This window comes from Brachyhypopomus gauderio, unplaced genomic scaffold (assembly GCF_052324685.1).
Source record: "Brachyhypopomus gauderio isolate BG-103 unplaced genomic scaffold, BGAUD_0.2 sc40, whole genome shotgun sequence".
NCBI classification, from domain to species: Eukaryota; Metazoa; Chordata; class Actinopteri; order Gymnotiformes; family Hypopomidae; genus Brachyhypopomus; species Brachyhypopomus gauderio.
This window is the reverse complement of record NW_027506868.1, coordinates 3,374,390-3,395,004: the sequence shown is the minus strand read 5'-3', so window position 1 is coordinate 3,395,004 and position 20,615 is coordinate 3,374,390. Positions and strand designations below refer to the sequence as shown.

The window sequence follows — 20,615 nt, the reverse complement described above, 5'->3', positions numbered from 1 at the left end:
TTTTTTCATGAGGTAAATAAAATGTTGGGACACATGGGTGGCAAAATTATTTTAAGGGGTGATTTTAATCAAACAGTTGACGCTTATATTGATCGTAGCAGAGTTAGGATAGGCACAAACTCCAAAGACCGACTAGCAATAAATTGTTTAATGAAAGAATTGGGGTTAGTAGACATCTGGAGACTTAAAAACCCAAAGGAAAGGGAATATACATTTTACTCCCACCCCCATAAAACCTATTCACAAATAGATTTATTTCTAGTTTCGAGTTCAGTTGTGGGTGAACTGGGTGAAGATATCAATTCATTCTTAGATTGTAATAGAGGCTCAACTGAAAGAATAGCAGAGGTGGGACCAAGTCAGTGTTTTGCAAGTCTCAAGTAAGTCCAAGTCTTTATCCTCAAGTCCCGAGTCAAGTCTCAAGCAAAGACAGTCAAGGCAAGTCAAGTCTCGAGTCAAGACATGCAACCGTCAAGTCAAGTCCCAAGTCTGAAACTTGGAATTTCAAGTCCTTTCGAGTCTTTTTTTTTTTTTTTTACAGGCACCAACGCTTTACGAATGCTACGCTGATGCGTTTCTTTACTCGTTTTGTTGGTGTCCGCCAGCCAAAAGATGACAGATCATTTACATTTTATCTTCTCTTAATTACATAAATGTACTTAAACAAGAATGTTTCGTTACTTCATTTTACACGAAAATAGCAAGCTTCATCGTAAGCAAGATGCTATCATTACGAATGGTTATTCTAAACATTTGGATAAAATGTTTAAATATAGACTAATAAAAGGTTAGGGTTATTTTTTCATTGTTTTCTGTTATTGTGGGGTCACGGTGTAGGCTACTATTGTTACCTGGAGATTCAGTGGGGTCACATTCTGATGGCTGCCGTCAGAATTGGTGACCCCAGTTAAAAAGGCTCACCTGTACATCCCATTCATGATTTCTTTGTTGGCTGCAATGGTGAGGGGATGGTAAATCTTGTTTAAGTACATTTATGTAATTAAGAGACGATAAATGTAAATATAAACATCTGTCATATTTTGGCTCGTGGACACCAACAAAACGAGTAAAGAAAGTGCATCAGCGTAGTTTACGTAGCATTCATAAAGCGTTTGTGCCTCTGAACAGAAACTGTGAAATAGCGCCCCCTGTGGTCACAAAACTCGACGGTCACAGAATCTGGTGTAACGCCGGTCTGCGTCAGGACGGAAATGAAATTAATGGGGCGCACATTATAAATATTAATATGCGTTTTAAAATTTAGATTTGGGGTAAAAAAAAATCAAGTCTTTGCAAGTAAACAGGTTCAAGTCCAATTCAAGTCCCAAGTTATTGGTGTAAAAGTCCAAGTCAAGTCCAAGTCTCTGAATATTTTTTCAAGTCAAGTCAAAAGTCTTAATATTAATGACTCGAGTCTGACTCGAGTCCAAGTCATGTGACTCGAGTCCCCACCTCTGAAGAATAGCTACGGTGTGGGATGCACTTAAAGCTTATATCAGAGGTAACTGCATAGCTTATAGCTCATGGAAGAAAAAGAAAAACATAGAAACACTACATCTGTTGGAAAAGAAAATAGATACGTTGGAGAAACAATTAGTGGATAGATACGATGAGATAAAATTTAGAAATATTTGTCGACTGAAATTTGAATTACACGAAATATACAATAAAAAAATAGAATACTCGAGGCTTAGAACCAATTATTATGAAAATGGTGAAAAGACAGGGAAATTATTAGCGAGACAATTGAAACAACAGGAAGCAAATAATATCACATCAATTAGAAAAGATGACAAAATAGTTACATCAACTAAAGAAATTAACACAGTTTTTAAAAATTATTACCAAGATCTATATACTTCAATGGGCACAAGTAACCTTGAAGATTTAAATTCTTTTTTCCAGAAATTAGAATTGCCCAAGCTATCACATGAGGATAAAGCTAGTTTAGATGCTCCTATAATGGAAGCAGAAGTAAGATCAGCTATTATGTGTATGAAAACTGGGAAGTCGCCTGGTGTAGATGGCTTCCCAGTGGAATACTACAAAAAATATGTAGATATATTAGGCCCAATACTCACAGAAGTTTTTCAAGAAGCTTTTCTATATGGATCTCTCCCTGCAAGTTTTAATGAGGCACTAATTTCATTATTACCAAAAAAATCTGAAGATGCAAATGACCCAGCTAATTACAGACCCATAAGTTTAATAAATGTAGACTGCAAAATATTATCCAAGATATTGGCATTGAGATTAGACAAGGTTTTACCAAAAATTATTCACAAAGATCAAGTAGGATTTATAAAAGGCAGATCCTCGACCGATAACATGAGAAGATTGATAAATGCAACTCATTCATGTCATTCTTCCAGTCAAGGATAGAGACTATCTACAGTTCCTTGAACATCCCTTCTGTTCCTCCTGTCCTTCCGTTGATCACACCTCAATCTACCACCCAGTCTCTCTCCCAGTTCTTACCTGTATCTCAGGCTGAGCTGTCTGAGATCATGACGAAAACACGAAGCTCTACCTGTATTCTTGATCCTGCTCCAACAAAACTGGTCAAGGATTGTTTTCCAGTTATATTATCAGTTGTATCAGATATAATAAACTCTTCCCTTTGTTTTGGTTCAGTACCTCAGTCCCTTCAAATTGCTGCTCTCACTCCAGTCCTTAAGAAACCAGGGCTGGATTCAGATAATTTAAGTAATTTTCGCCCTATTTCTAATCTTCCATTTCTATCTAAAATACTAGAACGGGTAGTTGCCACTCAGCTTAATGATTACTTAATTTCAGTCCGGTTTTCGCTCCCAACACAGCACCGAATCAGCCCTTATTAAGGTCACAAACGACCTTCTTGTTTCCTCTGACTCTGGCAATCTTAGTATTCTCATTCTCCTCGATTTAACTGCGGCCTTTGACACTATTAACCACTCTGTTCTTCTTTCTCGCCTAGAATTCTCTACCAACATCACTGGTACTGCCCTTGCATGGCTAAGATCATATCTCACAAACCGTAAACAGTTTGTATGTATCAATAACTGCAGATCACACATTGCTCCATTGTCCCAAGGTGTTCCCCAAGGTTCTGTGCTTGGTCCCCTTCTCTTTGTTCTCTACATGCTCCCCTTAGGTGACATCATACGGAAACATGGTCTACATTTCCACTGCTATGCCGATGATATTCAGCTTTATATTTCCACCAAATCAGTCTCCACTTTAACTCTAGCCACACTGTCAAATTGCCTTACTGAAATAAAATTATGGATGGAAACCAACTTTCTCAAATTAAACTGTGATAAATCTGACATGGTCGTAATAGGTCCCAAATCCCTCACAAAAAACATACAAGACATCTGCCTGACCATAGACAACTCTACACTGTACCCTTCCTTACACATCCGTAATCTTGGTGTTATTTTTGACAGTCATTTATCATTTGAACAGCATGTAAAGCAAGTCACTAAAACTGCTTTTTTTCATTTAAAAAATATTGCTCGCCTTCGTCCATCACTCAATTTCGCTGCTGCTGAAACTCTGATCCATGCTTTTATTACATCACGAATTGACTATTGTAATAGCATTCTCTATGGTACACCAAACAAAATCCTAAATAAACTTCAGTACATTCAGAATTCAGCTGCACGTCTTCTCACCCAGTCACGCTCCCGTGAACACATCACACCTGTTCTTCAACAACTACACTGGCTCCCTGTCACACAACGTATTCAATATAAAATTATTTTATTTACTTATAAAGCTCTCCATAATCAGGCACCTCCCTACATCACTGATCTGCTCCATCACTATACTCCCTCTCGGTCGCTTCGCTCCTCTGATGCAAACCTTTTGTCCATACCTTATAGGACTAAACGTACCTGGGGTGATAGGACCTTTTCAGTGACTGCACCCACTCTATGGAACTCTCTCCCCAAACACGTCCGTGATTCTTCTGATCTTTCCACTTTTAAATCTCTTTTAAAAACTCACCTCTTCAGATCCGCTTTTAATTTATGATGCTACACATTTATCTTCTTCTTATTTTGTTTTATCTAGTACTAATTATCTTTGTTTCTTATAATGTTGTTCTATATTGTATTGTATTGTAGTCATTATGCTGCTTGAAATTTTGTACTGTAAAGCGTCTTTGAGTGTCCTGAAAAGCGCTATACCAAATAAAATGTATTATTATTATTAAGATTATTACACTTAATGTGGTTGAACCGAACAAACCCACACCCTATTTCAGTTATATCACTGGATGCACAAAAAGCATTTGATAGAGTAGAATGGGATTTTCTATTCACGGCACTGGAAAAATTTGGATTTGGCGACACCTTTTGCAGATGGATAAAAACTTTATACTCATCACCTAAAGCTGCAGTTACTACTAACGGACTGATATCTCCGTTCTTTAACATATCCAGATCAACTCGTCAGGGGTGTAGCCTCAGTCCATTCTTGTTCACTATTTTCCTTGAACCTTTAGCTACATTGATAAGCATAGATCCCAGAATTAAAGGAATTATTGGGGGTGAGAGGGAACATAAATTATTCTTTTATGCAGATGATGTATTAGTATTGAATCAAAATCCGGTAAACTCTATACCAGTACTATTAGAAGTTATTGAATCATTCTCTAAAATATCAGGGTATTGCATTAACTGGCAAAAATCAGAAGCGATGCCTGTGTCTCAAGCTTGTTCCCCAAATCTATTATCCGCCTACAAATTCAAATGGTTTTCAAAAGGTATGAAATATTTAGGGATAGAATTGAATCCAGACATAGAAGAAATCATTATTACCAATATGGATCAGCTTCTAGAGAAAACTAAAGTAAACGTGGAAAAATGGAACAGATTACACCTAACTTTGTGGGGGAAGGTGAATATAATTAAGATGGTGGTAGCCCCACAGATCAATTACTTAACAAGAATGATACCCCTATCTATTCTACAACCACTATTAATAAGATATAATAACATGATTAAACACTTTCTTTGGGGTGGGAGAAAACCTAGGATTCGAATAGAAAAACTATCAACCTAAAAAAAACAGGGGGTCTTTCATTACCAAATATAAAACATTATAGTATTTCCTCTGAAATGTCAAAACTTGCTAAACATTGGAATAGAATGCATACTGATTTAGACTGGATTCTAATTGAAAGAGAACTCACACATCCTTTTACACCTATTGAAGTCCTCTCACAGATGGTGAAAAAAGGAAATAACAATTATATAAAGAATACGATTCTAATGCCCTCAAAAACAGTTTGGAAAGAAGTTCACAAAAGATGTAAAATTACTCAATATACTCAAAAGTATGCATCTATATGGTACAATCCAAAAATAAAAATAGATAAACAGACTATATATTGGGCTCAGTGGGGAAAGAGAGGGAATAATACATTAAATGATTTATTCATAGAGGGCAGTTTTCTTCCCTTTAATACATTAAAAGAGAAATTTAACTTAAAGGGACAAGGCCACCTTTGGAAGTACCTACAAATTAGACACTGTATATGTGGAAAATTTTATTTGCAATAGGTTAAAAATACAATAGAAACATATATGGCTTTACCAATGAAACATCACAAAGCAACTAAATGGTATGAGATATGTCCATGGACGAATAATAACAGTTGCAGAAATTTGAGAGCAATATGGGAAAGAGATCTGTCTTGTGTATTGGATGAAAAGACATGGGAGGGCATTATCTCAAATAGTGAAAAATATGTTAAAGAAGCTAAAAACAAATTCATTCAATACAAAATAATTCATAGATATTACCCCCAACAAGACTCCATAAAATGGGTTTAAATAAAGATGATTTATGTTGGAAGTGTAAGAACAGGGTATCTGCACATTTTTAAATCTCAAATTCGTCTCAATGACTTTTAAGACCTTTTTAATACCTCTCACTAGTGCTGCACGGTATACCGATACTAGAGTAGTATCGCGATACTTCGTCATTAAAAACGGTACTATACCCAGTTTGCTTAGTATCGGTGCTATAGGACTAAGTGCGTTTTTTTTTTTTTTAAGAGCAGTATTTCCAAAGAGTGCCACACGGGGGCAGTGTGCGCATACAGCAGTGCAGCGCTTGCCTCCTCTCTGCAGAATAAGAAGAACCCGTGTACGATGGCTGATAATACAAGCAATATTGCGGACCGTCCTCAGCTTGTTGAAAAACTACACGCACGAAGCGAAATATGGAATTATTTGCATACATTTCAGACAGTCATGGCAGCCCCGTGGACACATCAAAACTGGTCTGCAAACGGTGCTTTAAAGCTGTACCAACCAAAGGAGCCAATCGATTCTTTTTACATAAAATGCGCTTTCGTTTGACCCACACAAGGTTCCGTAATGCACAGAACAGTTGGTAATGCTGAAATGGCAGCTAAAACAAACGCAGTGTGTTCGCAGCTCGTCTTAATTAAACAAGGAAAGTAGCAGAAGTGCTGTGTGGAAATACTTTGGATTCGAAGCAGATACAGATGGAAAACCGAAGGATATGAACAAGCCAGTTTGCAGGCGGTGCTTTCGGAACATTTCAACGAAGGGCGCTAAAGCCTGGTTTATACTTGACGCGCCGCGAGCAGCGCGAGGGTCCGCGCGGTGAAAATGATGTAATCGCGGTAGCTTCGCGCGCTGTCAATTCGCGAGGTCGTGCACCTCTAGAATTTTGTAACTTAGCACGCGCCGCAGCGCAATGAACAGTCATGTTTGTAGGGTTCATACACCAACAAGGTGGAATTAAAGCACTTGTACGTCACTTTCAAGGTCCATTTCAATATTTCCCAGCACGTTAAACTTTAGTTAAATATTTATACATATACTCGAAATTATTCGCTTTTTTATCACATTATTTAATGGTTGTTTATTTTCAAAACGCCCAATTTTAACGTCTTCACGTTCTCTCATGTTTCGTCCTGGAATTACAAGAGGCTCGTATTTGTTAACGTAATACAAGAGAACGGTTCAGTCAGACAGATATTTGTTTCAAGCACGCGGACAAGGTGTGCGGACTCGCGCGCTACGGTCACTCGCGAAAGTTTAAACCTAGCTTAACACAACGAATCTGGCCAAACACCTGAAGGCACGCATATTTGTACAAAACATTTCAAGAGGTTGGTGATTATTCCCAATTCTAGTATTATAGCATACAAAATTATGTGTCCGATTATGGTATCCTAGCAAATGTCATATTCTTGGTTTAAGAGCCGTAAGTGCGACAGCATACAGGGAGAAAAAAAGAGTGATCGTACTACAATGGATCAATCATCTATGAATACTGAACTCTAATACTGAAGTTTTAGTTACTAAAGAGTTAGTTGTTTAAAGTATACTTAAAATACACTTTTTGCACTAGCCTTTTTTAACTTCTAAATGTGAATTCCAGAGTGCACTACTATTATTTATGTTAATTTATATTAATGTGCAATTATTTATTTTTCTGTTTTAATGTGGTAGGGACTACACCTTTTATTTATTTATTTGATATTTGTGAAACAAAATACAATATTCATTTGTTTGTTTATAAAAAATAAATAAAAAGCCTTTAAAACGGAAATGAGCACAGTATCTGACTGGTATCGAAAATCGTATCGAATTTCAATACTTTTTAAAGTATCGTATCGAAGTTGTAATTCTTAGTATCGTGACAACACTACCTCTCACAAGAAAAAATAATACCAGGGTTGCCAACTTTTCAAGATCTCTTGGAGTGAGATTTGAACCTGGAGAAGGTGGCGAGTGTAAATTGTTGACGGGGGGGGGTGGCGGCGACTGTAAGTTGCTGACGGGGGGTGCACAACCTCGCGAAGCAACAGCACGTGGGGACCTCGCGCAGGGGCGGAGCCACCGCGATTACGTCATTGTCGGCACGCGAAACCTCGCGACGGTCGCGGCACATCATGTATAAACAAAGCTTGAGGGGTTACGGCACATGCAGCGCCGTGCGCAGTGCCCTAGTGCCTGTACATTTACATTGAATGGTCCAATGAAGGTAATTTAAAAATCAGGACATTTCCTCACAGGACGTGAAATACGTCCCGGGAAATACAGACGTTTGGTCGCACTTCACAGTAGACAAATCATTTTTGGCACTTACAGTTAAACTGCAGTTAGCAGCAAATGACTCGATATGCATATTACTATTACGAGTTCCATCATATCGCTTGTGTTTTTCAGATTTCATATGAGAATCCAGCGCTTTACAGCCCATTGTACCAAGTTTGAATGTTTTTCGGCAAGTTCACATCGCGCCTCATACGAATCACTGGAAGGTTTCAGCCAGCCACAATATTTTTCATCCTCCAGCCACTTCACTGAATGAACATTTACCCATGTCTGCATCAGAGCCTTGTATTGTTGTTCCCGCCGCAGCCCTCAAATAAGAAAAGCAGCTTGTTAGGCAGCTAAAGCATCGTCTGCTGTTTCCACCTGTTAGGTGACGTACTACTGCCATTAGGCGGAGTATACGGCCGTTGCGGAAATGATAATTATTGTGGGATATACATCGGTAAAATAAAACAGAAAAACTGAGCAACACACTTTTTAATGCCTCCCCTCCTAAAATTCCAGACATTTAAAGACATTTTTAGACCTTGAATATGTAAAACTAAATTTAAGACATTTTAAGACTTTTTAAGGACCCACGGGTACCCTGAAGAAAGACCGTGGTACGTACATACACACGTTATGGGAATGCCCCATGGTTTTGCCTTTATGGGAAAAGGTTCTGGAACTTATGCGTAAATGGTTGGGACAGGACCTGCCTAGATCACCAGTACTATGTCTGCTTGGGGACAGAACTCTAGTGTCACATATAAGTAAACCATTTTTTGAAATATTAAAAACTGGGCTATTAACCTGTGCTAGGGTAATTTTGAAACACTGGAAGGATCCTCAAGTTCCTACACTAAACCTTTGGAGAAATTTAATGGTGGAAAGTGTGGCATGTGAAAGAATGCTAGGCAGACTGAAAGGGACATGTGACACCACAGAACAATGGGACAGCATTCAGCAGGTACATGCTGGAAGAAATCACCAAACTTTGAAAGGACACGGATAAACAGCTCCAACAATACTCCTGGAATTAATATACAATTACCTGTTACCTTGCTATTTTGTCTAACAAAATGCCTTGTTTTCCACAATATCTGCTTATCTGCCTGATGCCAATCGACTTTTGTATTTTTTTTATTTTTATTCATTTTTTATTTTTATTAGTATTATTATTTGTTAAGTATTATACTCATGCCAAAAATTCAATAAAATGTTAATTACAAAAAAAAAGCTGTATGAACCCTGCAAACATGACTTTGTTCATTGCGCTGAGGTGCGGTGCGCGCAAAGTTACAAATTTCGAGAGGTGCACAACCTCGCGAATCAACAGCGCGCGAGATCCTCGCGCACGGCTAGCCAATGCGATTACGTCATTTTCGCAGCTGATTTTAGTTTAGCATATTTTTTTGTTAAGTCTGATGCACTTTCTGCCCTTCACCGTTGTGTGCCGAGTAGCTGAACCGGAGCGGAGTTGCGTATGTGCAGGTGAGTTTCTCCGCTGGCTTGCCTTTTACCGGTAATAAGCAAATCCACACGGTATGATAACCGTGCATTTTAATACCGTGGTATACCGTGAAACCGGTTACCGCTGCAACCCTAGTTATCACACATACTCCCGTACCAATACAGCCACTTAATCCCATTAATCCCAGTCTCACTGCAATACATTTATCCCTCCGCACTGGTTATGTTACTAAAATCACAAAAAGCTGCAGTCATTAATCCCACAATAATGCCTGCAACATTAATCCCACAAACATGCCCAACAAAGTTAACCTCACAATCCCATGATCCCACACCAGGTGCACAGACCCAAACTGGACACCATCCTATCTGCCCAAGCAGCTGCATTCTCAGTTATGACCTACACATTCCTACAGTTTCACATCACGTTAGCTGTACCATTTTAATGCCATGTGCTTTATAGTTATTTCATAACAATTACAAACACAAACACTGATAACTCCACGGGACGTGTCGTCGTGGTGTCTGGTACGTGTGGAGGACGAATCTTTAGTTGGGGTTCCTCTCCAGAATTCTATAATGTGCTCTAGTTTTCTGCAGCTGTTTTTTAGTCAGAGGTTCACTAATACCATAACAGTCAGAAGCCCAGTCTGATTGGCACAAGAAGCTCAAAGGCAGGAAAACCATTTCTCAAACTCATATATACTCACTATACAGACAAGATGAGACTGGAGTAGTGAACCTATAATCATGATCCTACTTCACACAAAATGTTCAGAGGCAGGAAATGTGTGTAATGAGCCAGATCTGAATGACACCTGTTGTGAGCAGCTTTACCTATAAATGTATGCGTGTTCAGGGTTGCTCCAGTAGAGGGTGCTGTTTGCTACATGAGCCGTTATAGGTCCAGGAACTCCTGTAAGGTTGGTGATTTTTTTCCACAACGAACTCTGCGTATCCATCCAGCCAATCCCCTCAGCAGTGCTGAACACCACTCTCGCCACATCACCTGGACACACACACATGCCTGTCACTATCCCTAATCTGCGTTTAGCTCGTGCTAAATCGACACCCTTCTCATGAGGTCCCGTCAGTACTAAGGTTATAATAGTTTTGGATTTTTCAATATAGTTTAGTTTTTTTCATTGTGACTTTTTTTTTCTAATTCAGTTAGTTTTCATTAGTTTTTAGAGCATGTTTGCTAGTTTTTATTATTTTTAATTATTTTTTTAAAGCTTAGTTTTAGTTTAGTTTTCATTAGTTCTAGTATTAGTTTTAGTTTTTTTATACTTTGTCAGGTGCAGGATTCAAAAAGTTCAAAGTAAATATTGTGTAATAAAAATTAATCAAAAGATACCATTTAAAAAATGCATTCAATTACTGTTGAACAACCACAACAGTCCACAAGATAGAAGCCTTAAGTGCAAATTGTGTAATATTGCTGCTGAAAATTGCCAGACTAGGACAGACACGAACATAGGCGCGTAACCCTATTTTGGTTTGTGTGAAAAGCCAAACTTTTCCAAACATCCAGTCTCAACACATTAACTAGTGCATCCACCCGCTTGCGGTTTTTCTGCATATTAACTAACCAGCAACTATTGGTTTGATCAAGGGTCCATTATAATTCTCCTTCCCGGTGCTACCTAGCCGGGATGGTGAAAATCAGTCCACAAGACTTATAAATAAACTGACAAACACGAAAACGAAGGGTATCCTATCTATAATTTCAGAACGTTTTAGTTAGTTTTCTAAACATGTAATAGATACAGTTAGTTATCGTTTTTTTTTTTATTACCGTTATTATTTATTTCAGTTAACGAAAATGTTTTTTCAATATCAGTTTTCGTTTTTTCGTTTGTTTTCATTAACGATTATAACCTTGGTCAGTACCATGCTCTCAGCCCCCAGCCAAACTGGCACTTAACACACACACACACACACACAGTCCACTTTATAATAGTAAAATGCTCAAATACGCATATCCCACCTGTTGCCAAGCAAACACCCATCTCAGAGTCCTTCACATAGCCATCATAACAGTCACAGGTGAAGGAGCCATTGGCACGTTCACACACCTGATCACACACATCAGCATCCCAACACGGATCCACCTCTATCAAACAGAGAAGGACAGACACCTTTATACTTCTAAGCCAACAAGTTGGTTTACACGTGCACAATGAAACAGAAACAATCTTCATCACAGCTAACTGTAAGGATGCTTAAATCAGATAAAGATGACACTTATCTAACAATAACAATAATATTATTAATAATAATAATAATAATAATAACAACACCGCAGCTTCAGGACTGATGTGATGTTTCAGAAGAGTCCTGCAGCTACTGCTAGGGTAAGATCCTGACACAAGGCTACAGTCACAGGACAGGACAGGCGTACATGTCCGAAAATGCGGTGTGAGCGATGTGAGTGGTGTGAGACGTGTGCCCACATCTAGAGGAGCACTGCTTGTGCAGCACTGCGTGATCTGTCCAGATTAATGCCAGAGACGTCACACTTAGACATGGTGAATGAGGAAAAAAATCTAATGCAAGTAGAAAATCAGATTTAGGTGACTTTCACCACAACAGAATTAGAAATAGCAACCAGCAAACCATACCATAATTTCCTTTATCTGGTTACTCTCCATCTCATGGTTGCAGTGCACCACCTGGTGGTGTTCTAGTGTTTTACTGGAAATTCAGCACTTGGTATCTAAGCACCCTCCTCTGTTTAACCTGAGCACTTATCTGGTGTGAGTGAGCAGACTGAGCTGCCAGTGCAAGGTCTGTGCTGCTCACTGAACACTGTCTCAATCAATCGCTTAATAAAACTTGGCACCGCATCAGAGCAGAACTGATCAAGTGGTGAGCACTTGATAAAAGCCTAGCTTCATGGTCCCGCCTTTTCTTATTCATCTGATCAGCAAGAGGCTCATGTGGCCATTTTAGGAAGACTCGTCTTCAGAAAAAGGCCAACAGAAGTCCACTCACCTTTGCAGTGCGTGTCTGTCACCAGATGCATGCCTGCAGGGCAATCACACACAAAACCCGATGGAAAGTCCACACACACGTGGGAACAACCACCATTATTGATCTCACACTCATTCTGATCTAGAGAGGAAACGATAAAGCAATCAGAGGAAGAGAAACCACAAGAGTGACCATGACAGCATCTACACTCACATTTGAATGGGCGTCATAATCATAGACACTAATACAATACTTTAGCACAAGTATTACACACTATCAATATTTTGATCAATGTGTGTGTGTCTTCAGAAGTGACTCAGTACCACAGTTGTCCTCATCACTGCTGTCTTCACAATCACTGGAGCCATCACATCTCCACGAGTGAGGAACACACTGTCCGTTAGAGCAACCAAACTCGGAGCTAATGCAGGGTTTCGGTCTTGGTCCTGCAGGGGGCGCACACGTCCCTAGTTGTTCATCCTCACCATTTGGGCAGTCTGGGTGTCCATTACACAGCGCGGAGGCTGGAACACAGCGCGATGCTGCCACACAGTGGAAGGCGCCGGTAGTGCAGCTGTGACAGGACAGCTCGTCGCTGCCGTCGCCGCACTGATCCACGCCGTCACAGCGGAGGGAGGCGGACACACACCTCCCGTTACCGCACGTGAACTGTTCGCTGCTGCACCGCCTCACACCTAAAAACACGTGTAACGCACTCGTTAAGACCTGTAAAAACGCACGAAATTAACTAAAACGGAACGGTTTGAGACGGTCTAACCGTGTGTGCATTAAAATGATAAAACACAGATGTCTCTCTAGGCTCGGGCTGGCTGTAGTATGGTGTTCGTATAAATGATTTATTTTAATAAATAGTATAAATGATCGATTCTGGCACCTGACTCCAGCAGGACCGGAGTGTGTGCTGGTCCTGGACGTTTATACCCGTCACCTTGTCAGGTGAGACAGCAAAATAATCTCATACAACCGCAGCGTTAAACGAACAAGCCATATGCAATTTAATGAGCACACACGTGTGCGTGCAAATAAAGCTGCAGATTAAAACACAGTAAATAAATTCTTACCTGCTGTGAATTTTAATTGCGATAAAGTAGTTAACAGCAGCACCGCAACAAGCCGGTCCATGCTTCCCTTAGTCGACCTCTGCACAAATCTGTCGCGAGAATATGACGTCAGAGCGCGCGGCTGTCAACGGGGCTCGCGCTAAACATACGCACGTGTTCCGCTTCTTTTTAGAACTACAGTCCCTTAAAACTATATTCCCTTCTTTTAAAACTATATTCCCCTATTTTAAAACTATTTTAACAATAGGAGGTTGGTCACTGTTAATAAAAGCTTCAAACACTGATCCTGAAAAACCTAAAAATGTTCAATTCACCAACCAAAACATCGCTGTCAGCAAAATACGTTTCCACATTATTCACAGCTTAAACCAAGACAAGAATAATAAAATGAAGAAAAATACATGGAGTGTAATAATAAAATACCAAAGTAACATTCTGTCAGATGTCGTACAGATGCTTATCAATAACAATAACTGAAATGTCTTTAACTTAGACTTACATATCGCTACATTGGGGAGATGTTTAGGTTTGTCTAGTTCTAGATATATGTAGCATAAGAGCTAAACCCTGCTTCACCATGTTTGGCCTGTCGTCTGGACTCTACACAGAGCCCTGTCACAACGTCCTTGGACCCCCTAAATGAGGCAAGGTGTGGGACATGGTGTGAGACACGGTGTGAGACACGGTGTGGGACACGGTGTGGGACACATCATTTTGTGAATGGTGATAAAGCAGCAGCAGTATTGGCTACTTAGCAATTTTGCTACACCAGGCTAAAATTTGATTTTACCTTGATGTGGCAAATAAACTACTGCAGTAATAGAAAAGCTTGAGAAAGATCACATGAGAGCACTGGTGAGAACACTGGTGAGAGCACTGGTGAGAACACTGGTGAGAGCACTGGTGAGAGCACTGGTGGGAGCACTGGTGAGAACACTGGTGAGAACACTGGTGGGAGCACTGGTGAGATCACTGGTGAGAGCACTGGTGAGAGCACTGGTGAGAACACTGGTGAGAGCACTGGTGAGAGCACTGGTGGGAGCATTGGTGAGATCACTGGTGCGAGCACTGGTGGGAGCACTGGTGAGAGCACTGCACTGGTGGGAGCACTGGTGAGAGCACTGGTGAGAGCACTGGTGGGAGCACTGGTGAGAGCACTGGTGAGAGCACTGGTGAGAGCACTGGTGAGAACACTGGTGAGAGCACTGGTGAGAGCACTGGTGAGAACACTGGTGAGAGCACTGGTGGGAGCACTGGTGAGAGCACTGGTGGGAGCACTGGTGAGAACACTGGTGGGAGCACTGGTGAGAGCACTGGTGGGAGCACTGGTGAGAGCACTGGTGGGAGCACTGGTGAGAACACTGGTGGGAGCACTGGTGAGAGCACTGGTGAGAACACTGGTGAGAGCACTGGGGAGAGCACTGGTGAGAACACTGGTGGGAGCACTGGTGAGAACACTGGTGGGAGCACTGGTGAGAGCACTGGTGAGAACACTGGTGAGAGCACTGGGGAGAGCACTGGTGAGAGCACTGGTGGGAGCACTGTTGGGAGCACTGGTGAGAGTACTGGTGGGAGCACTGGTGAGGAGTCAAACAGTTGAATATAATTAAATCTGGAGATTTTTTTTATTGATATTGAACTGACCAGCAGACAAGAGCCCAGAGGCATGAAGAGGGGTTGTTATGTAGATGAACATGCTGATGTATATGAAGGTGCCCCATCACGTCACTGTGAAGGAGCATGTGTGTGTGTGTGTGTGTGTGTGCCAGAAATACTGGCAGCATGTTTAGGTTCATAACATCTGCTTTTAAAGTCCTCACATTGACCTTTCACACTCTCAGCTAACACTGATGCCCATGACATCACACACAGTGTAGTTGCTAGGTTACAGACACAGCACCTTTTACAATTATCTCTGGAAACTTCAGTCATGCACATCCTTTATCCGCCATGCTGGTTAAGTTTACTAAGCATGTGAAACGTAACACAAATGAAGAGAAAACATTGGACTTCTGCTATACCAGTGCAGTAATGCTCACAGTTACTCTGCTATACCAGTGCAGTGATGCTCACTGTTACTCTGCTATACCAGTGCAGTGACGCTCACAGTTACTCTGTTATATCAGAGCAGTGATATTCAAGGTTAGTCTGCTATCCAGTGCAGTGATGCTCACTGTTACTCTGTTATACCAGTGCAGTGATGTTCAAGGTTACTCTGCTATCCAGTGCAGTGATTCTCATTGTTACTCTGCTATACCAGTGCAGTGATGCTCACAGTTACTCTGCTATACCAATGCAGTAATGCTCACAGTTACTCTGCCATACCAGTGCAGTGAAGCTCACAGTTACTCTGCTATACCAGTGTTGTGATGCTCACAGTTACTCTGCTATACCAGTGCAGTGATGCTCACCGTTACTCTGCTATACCCCTTTAGGAAAATAAGACATTAACTTCATACAGTTAATAACCTGTTACACCCAGGACAGAGCAGCATCCACCACTGGACATACAGACACAGGGAGGGGAGAGAGGACACACCCAGGACAGAGCACCATCAATACTTTTGGACTGTAGGAGGAAACCGGAGACCCCGGAGGAAACCCACCCAGGGAGAACTTAGAACTCCACCCAGAGGGACACAAACCCAAGACCCCCGTGCTGAGATGCAAACGTGCTGACCAACAAGCCTGAATGTTGTCACATTGTCACATTTGCAATACAAGCTGAAAACAACCTCAGCCCAAATACAAACTAAACACAATCTAAATACAAGCTTAATACAAATTTAAATCAAGACAAACTTATTCAACCTATATACAAGAAACAACCTAAATACTGTAAACTAAATACAAGCTTAATCCAAACTGAATACAAGTACAATCTAAACACAAACTAAAGGGAAACTACAATCAAGCTAAACACAAGCTAAAATATAAATACAAAAAGACAAGGTAAAAACAACTTAAAGACTAGCTAGCTAAACACAAAACAAACAAACAAACAAACATACATTACAAACGTAATGCAAAATAATTTAAAGTAGACAAACAATACAAGCAATACAAGTTTTTTGTACATCAGTCAATCCTTAACTTAAACAAAGAACTTAATCTATAACTCTAAAAAGTGTTAAAATATGAGTGAATGATGTACGTATTGTACAATGTTTTTGTCCTATGTGTTGTGATGCTAATGTGTTAATGGAGCTACTGTTTGTATGCAAGACAAATTTCAGATCTGATCTCACAATAAAGTATTATCATCATCATTATCATCATCATCATCGAATACAAACTAAACTAAAAACTATATTTAAACTCAAAACAAGCTAACTACAAAATAATCACAATACAGGTAAATATAACCCAGAGAGTCCCTAATAAAAAAATACATGCTAATTATAAAACAGTCTAGACACGAGACAAATACCAAAGCTAAATACAGTATAATCTAAACTTTAGATTATATTGTATTTAGCTTTGGTATTTGTCTAAAGACAGCCAAAATGCAACCTTAATTAAAACTAAATTTACACTAAATATGAGACGAATAAGTAATTACGAGATAAAAACACATTGAATTCAAGCCACAAGTAAAGAGACCATGAATCAGAGTCGTATTTAAAAGGTCAAACACCTGAACTTACATGTTCACTGTCCGTTCTGTAAGTGCTAGAAGGACATAACCGTACTGGAGTGGAATTTGAGTGTGTGGCCCCCCAGGGTGTGTAGGCAGGGTTGAGTGTGTGGCCCCCCAGGTGGACCAGAGAGCCTCCTGGTGACATAGGACAACATGTTAGGTGACTTCGTTAAACCCAATTATCCATGAGCCAGTCTGATTTATCTGTGTTATGGCTGTTGACCTAAACGTTTGTCGATCCAATGATTTAATAATGTTGTAGAACACAGTATCTAATTATTTGTGTTAAGCGCGTTGACTCAAATTTGACCTGATCTCTATAACTGTGGAATAGCCTTCAGCGCATGCGCAGACCTTTCAGTGAAAACACTCGACATGATCTGAAAAATACAGACAACTGCCTCTGTATTTGTACTGAGACGCAGTTGTTGGCACTTTTTGGAGTAGATTTTCGCAATAATAAAGGTAATATTTTATTGCTTAAGTAACCAACCGCCTTCTGTGAGTGGATCGGGTGTGGACCGTTTGTCTTGTGACATGATTTAAATATGTAAAAGTACGTGTTCAATGCGTCCTCTCCCAGCTGCTCCGTGCGTCTGTAGCTACTTCATACATCTGGGGGGGGTGCATTTTCTACACCATCATTTCTCAATATCGCAGTTACAAAACTTACTAGTGCAGGTTTCGTAATCGAGGCTTCTGGCCAATAGGAAGGACGCGCTGGCAGTCACGTGACTACGCTGTTTTTATGTAACACGCTGGCGGAGTCGCGCGCTCGCCGAACCTGCGCGGATCGGTCCGGATCTGCGGGACACCAGCAGAAATACCCAAAAGTAGGTTTGTCCTCTGAAGCATGTCGGTGCAGAAGCCCAAGCGGAGCTGCTCGTCAGAGGAGCGGGGAGGGTTCTTCATCCCGTCCGGGGCGGAGGGAGAGTGTGGAGATGAAGACCGTGTGGACCAGCACACACTCATTCTGCTCCAAGCGGACGGGCTGGCGTCCCAGAACCGTCTGAAGGAAGCGATCAAGATGTTTACCGTGGCGCTGCGCAACGACTCGGTTCGCCCGGACCAGCTGAGCACTTTGGTGGGCTGCATCCTGCGAAACTTCAAGAAGAACGCAGAAGAAACGGCCCCTCTGGTGGGAGAAAGTTGTGAGGAGCGGAACAAGGATGAGTTTGAGTGTCCGGGCTGCCGCAGGTTCATAGGGGAGCCCGTCACCATCTCCTGCGGACACTCCTACTGCAGAGCGTGTTTACTGCAGGACCTGCTGCCCAAATGTGGAGTGTGCGGCCAGGAGATCGGCACCAAGCCCGGAGAGATCCGACTCAATGTGGTTTTAAGTGGACTTCTAGAAAAGTGGTTTCCAGAGGACATGAAAACAAGGCGGAGGACGGGCGAGGTGGAGGAGCTACTGAGCGCCCAGCATTTCCTCCAGGCGGCGGCCCTGGCCACGCAGCTGCTGCAGGCCGGTACGGTCCACACCGTCCTGCGCTCCGGCTCGGAACCGCCAGCACGCCTAAAGACACGCTCACAGCGCCTAGTGCTTTCAACCAGATTATTTAGCGTTTGCTTTTGCCGAATTTAAATAAATGCTTTGTTTTGTTGATTGTCCGAGTTCCACTGAGCAACATTTAGGTGTTGGTTGGGTTTTGTGTGTTGTGGAATGAACCTCCAGCTCGGGATCATGTAACCCGACGCTGTTACAAAACGTTGGTGAAAAGCGCATGCGCAGAAGACACGTTGTGTAAGGGAGGTCGTGACGCGCAGGGCAGAATTTTGTAATGTCGAGAGGTGGAGAAATTCTTTACACACTGTGTGTTATTAACTGTTACTCGGATAATTGCCAGAGAAAATATTAATATCCAGTATCCATGTTGTACAGCGAATTCAGATCCACAGATAAATATGATTAGTTCAGGATAAGACGGTAATGTAATGGCAGGATACTGTTATTAATAGCACCAGATTTTAAAGGCAACTTCCTTGGTCAGTGTCAGGATTACAGTTGTGGTTAGGGTCAGAACAGATTAGCATGAAACAAAAATAACTGAACACATCTGGTACACATTAAAGTGCCACAAACACTGAAGTGAAACTGAAATACAACTTCTCAAATGCTGCTGATACACGCAGTACTGATCTTGTGTGTGTGTGCATGCTCTGTGCATCAGGAGGTGGGGATGATCTGTTTGAGTAGTCATAATCACCCAGGAGTGTCTACTCCTCTTTGTAGATGATCCACCCTGTGTTGTTATTGATGGTCTTTCTCTGTCTTTGTTCCAGACTCCAGTAACGTGAGGTTGCGGATGTGTCGAGCAGAGGCGTATCATGGGCTCCAGCACTACCACCGAGCCCTGGAGGACTGGGACACCTGTCTGAGTGTGGCCCCCTCTCTCCAGGTGAGCCCCTCCAGCTCAGGTGCACGTCTGCATGCAAATGAGCAGAATTACTTACAGAGCCTCAAAATAATGCGCTCTCTCTCTCTCTCTCTCTCCTTTCCTCTCCTCCCTCCATCTCTCTCTGTTGTGCAGGGTTATTTCTGCAAAGCTAAAGTCTTGCAGGACATGGGGAGATTGGATGAGTCTCTACAGCTGTTCCTTCAGTGCCTTGCTGTGGACGAGAGCTTCCAGCAGGCCAAGAGGGAAGTTGAGAGGGTTCGTTCTTCGTTCTTTTCCTCTTTACGTGTTTTTTTGGTGCTCTTTGGCTCGCTGATCTCCTGAGATCTCCACCACTTCTTGTTTGCTGCTGTCGGTGTTGTGTGGTGTTTGCTGAGTTGTGCCAGTGTGGTTGTTTATCTGTGTTCTGCTGTGTCTGGATGGCTGTGTGTGCTCTAGTGCAGTGCTGTTATACATTAACACACATTAACATTATTAACACCTACTGTGTCCGTACTGGTGAGAAGGGCATGTGTGAATCGGTCAGCTTGTGTTGTGCTGTTGATAGTTTGTTACTACCAATTTCTAAGGCCCTGTCTGTATTACCACCCACATGTACATAAATTGACTCCTTATAGCTTTAACTAAACCTTCTATACCAGTGTGTATTCAAACCTATTTGTGATTGACATATTCCAGCACTATAGTAGTGTAGTAATAGTGTGTTACTCTCTGTGTGTGTGTGTGTCTATGCATGTGCAGTAGTGTGTGTCTGTCAGTGTTGCGAATAACGCCGTTGCGTAATGGCGTCATTTTGTCAGTAACGGGATAATATAATTAATTACATTTCCTGTCGTTACAACGCCGTTGACGTTACTGGTCATTAGAAGAGGTGCGTTACTATATATTTATTTATATACTAACAGTAATCCGAGCGGACCCCTGCCCAGGCTAGTCAGGAGTAACAGATCTCGATAGGTCACAGTTCTCGGTGTAACACCTG

At 41.4% G+C, this 20,615-nt stretch overlaps 2 protein-coding genes across 2 annotated transcripts in view; one reads left to right on the top strand and one right to left on the bottom strand.

The window, feature by feature from the left end:
• LOC143485884 (low-density lipoprotein receptor) overlaps nucleotides 1-18,036 on the bottom strand; it is a 44,118-nt gene extending 26,082 nt beyond the window's left edge. Inside the window, exons 1-7 of the mRNA XM_076985553.1 lie at nucleotides 17,911-18,036; nucleotides 17,245-17,372; nucleotides 13,598-13,686; nucleotides 12,839-13,210; nucleotides 12,537-12,656; nucleotides 11,530-11,655; nucleotides 10,377-10,548 (exon numbers count right to left, since the gene is read on the bottom strand). Coding sequence (XP_076841668.1) covers nucleotides 10,377-10,548; nucleotides 11,530-11,655; nucleotides 12,537-12,656; nucleotides 12,839-13,210; nucleotides 13,598-13,658 — 851 coding nt within the window. The 5' untranslated portion in view covers nucleotides 13,659-13,686; nucleotides 17,245-17,372; nucleotides 17,911-18,036. The remainder of the gene's footprint in view (nucleotides 1-10,376; nucleotides 10,549-11,529; nucleotides 11,656-12,536; nucleotides 12,657-12,838; nucleotides 13,211-13,597; nucleotides 13,687-17,244; nucleotides 17,373-17,910) is intronic.
• A 54-nt stretch (nucleotides 18,037-18,090) lies between these two features.
• lonrf1 (LON peptidase N-terminal domain and ring finger 1) overlaps nucleotides 18,091-20,615 on the top strand; it is an 18,116-nt gene continuing 15,591 nt past the window's right edge. Inside the window, exons 1-3 of the mRNA XM_076985552.1 lie at nucleotides 18,091-18,706; nucleotides 19,521-19,636; nucleotides 19,769-19,891. Of these exons, the coding sequence (XP_076841667.1) occupies nucleotides 18,091-18,706; nucleotides 19,521-19,636; nucleotides 19,769-19,891 (855 nt within the window). The remainder of the gene's footprint in view (nucleotides 18,707-19,520; nucleotides 19,637-19,768; nucleotides 19,892-20,615) is intronic.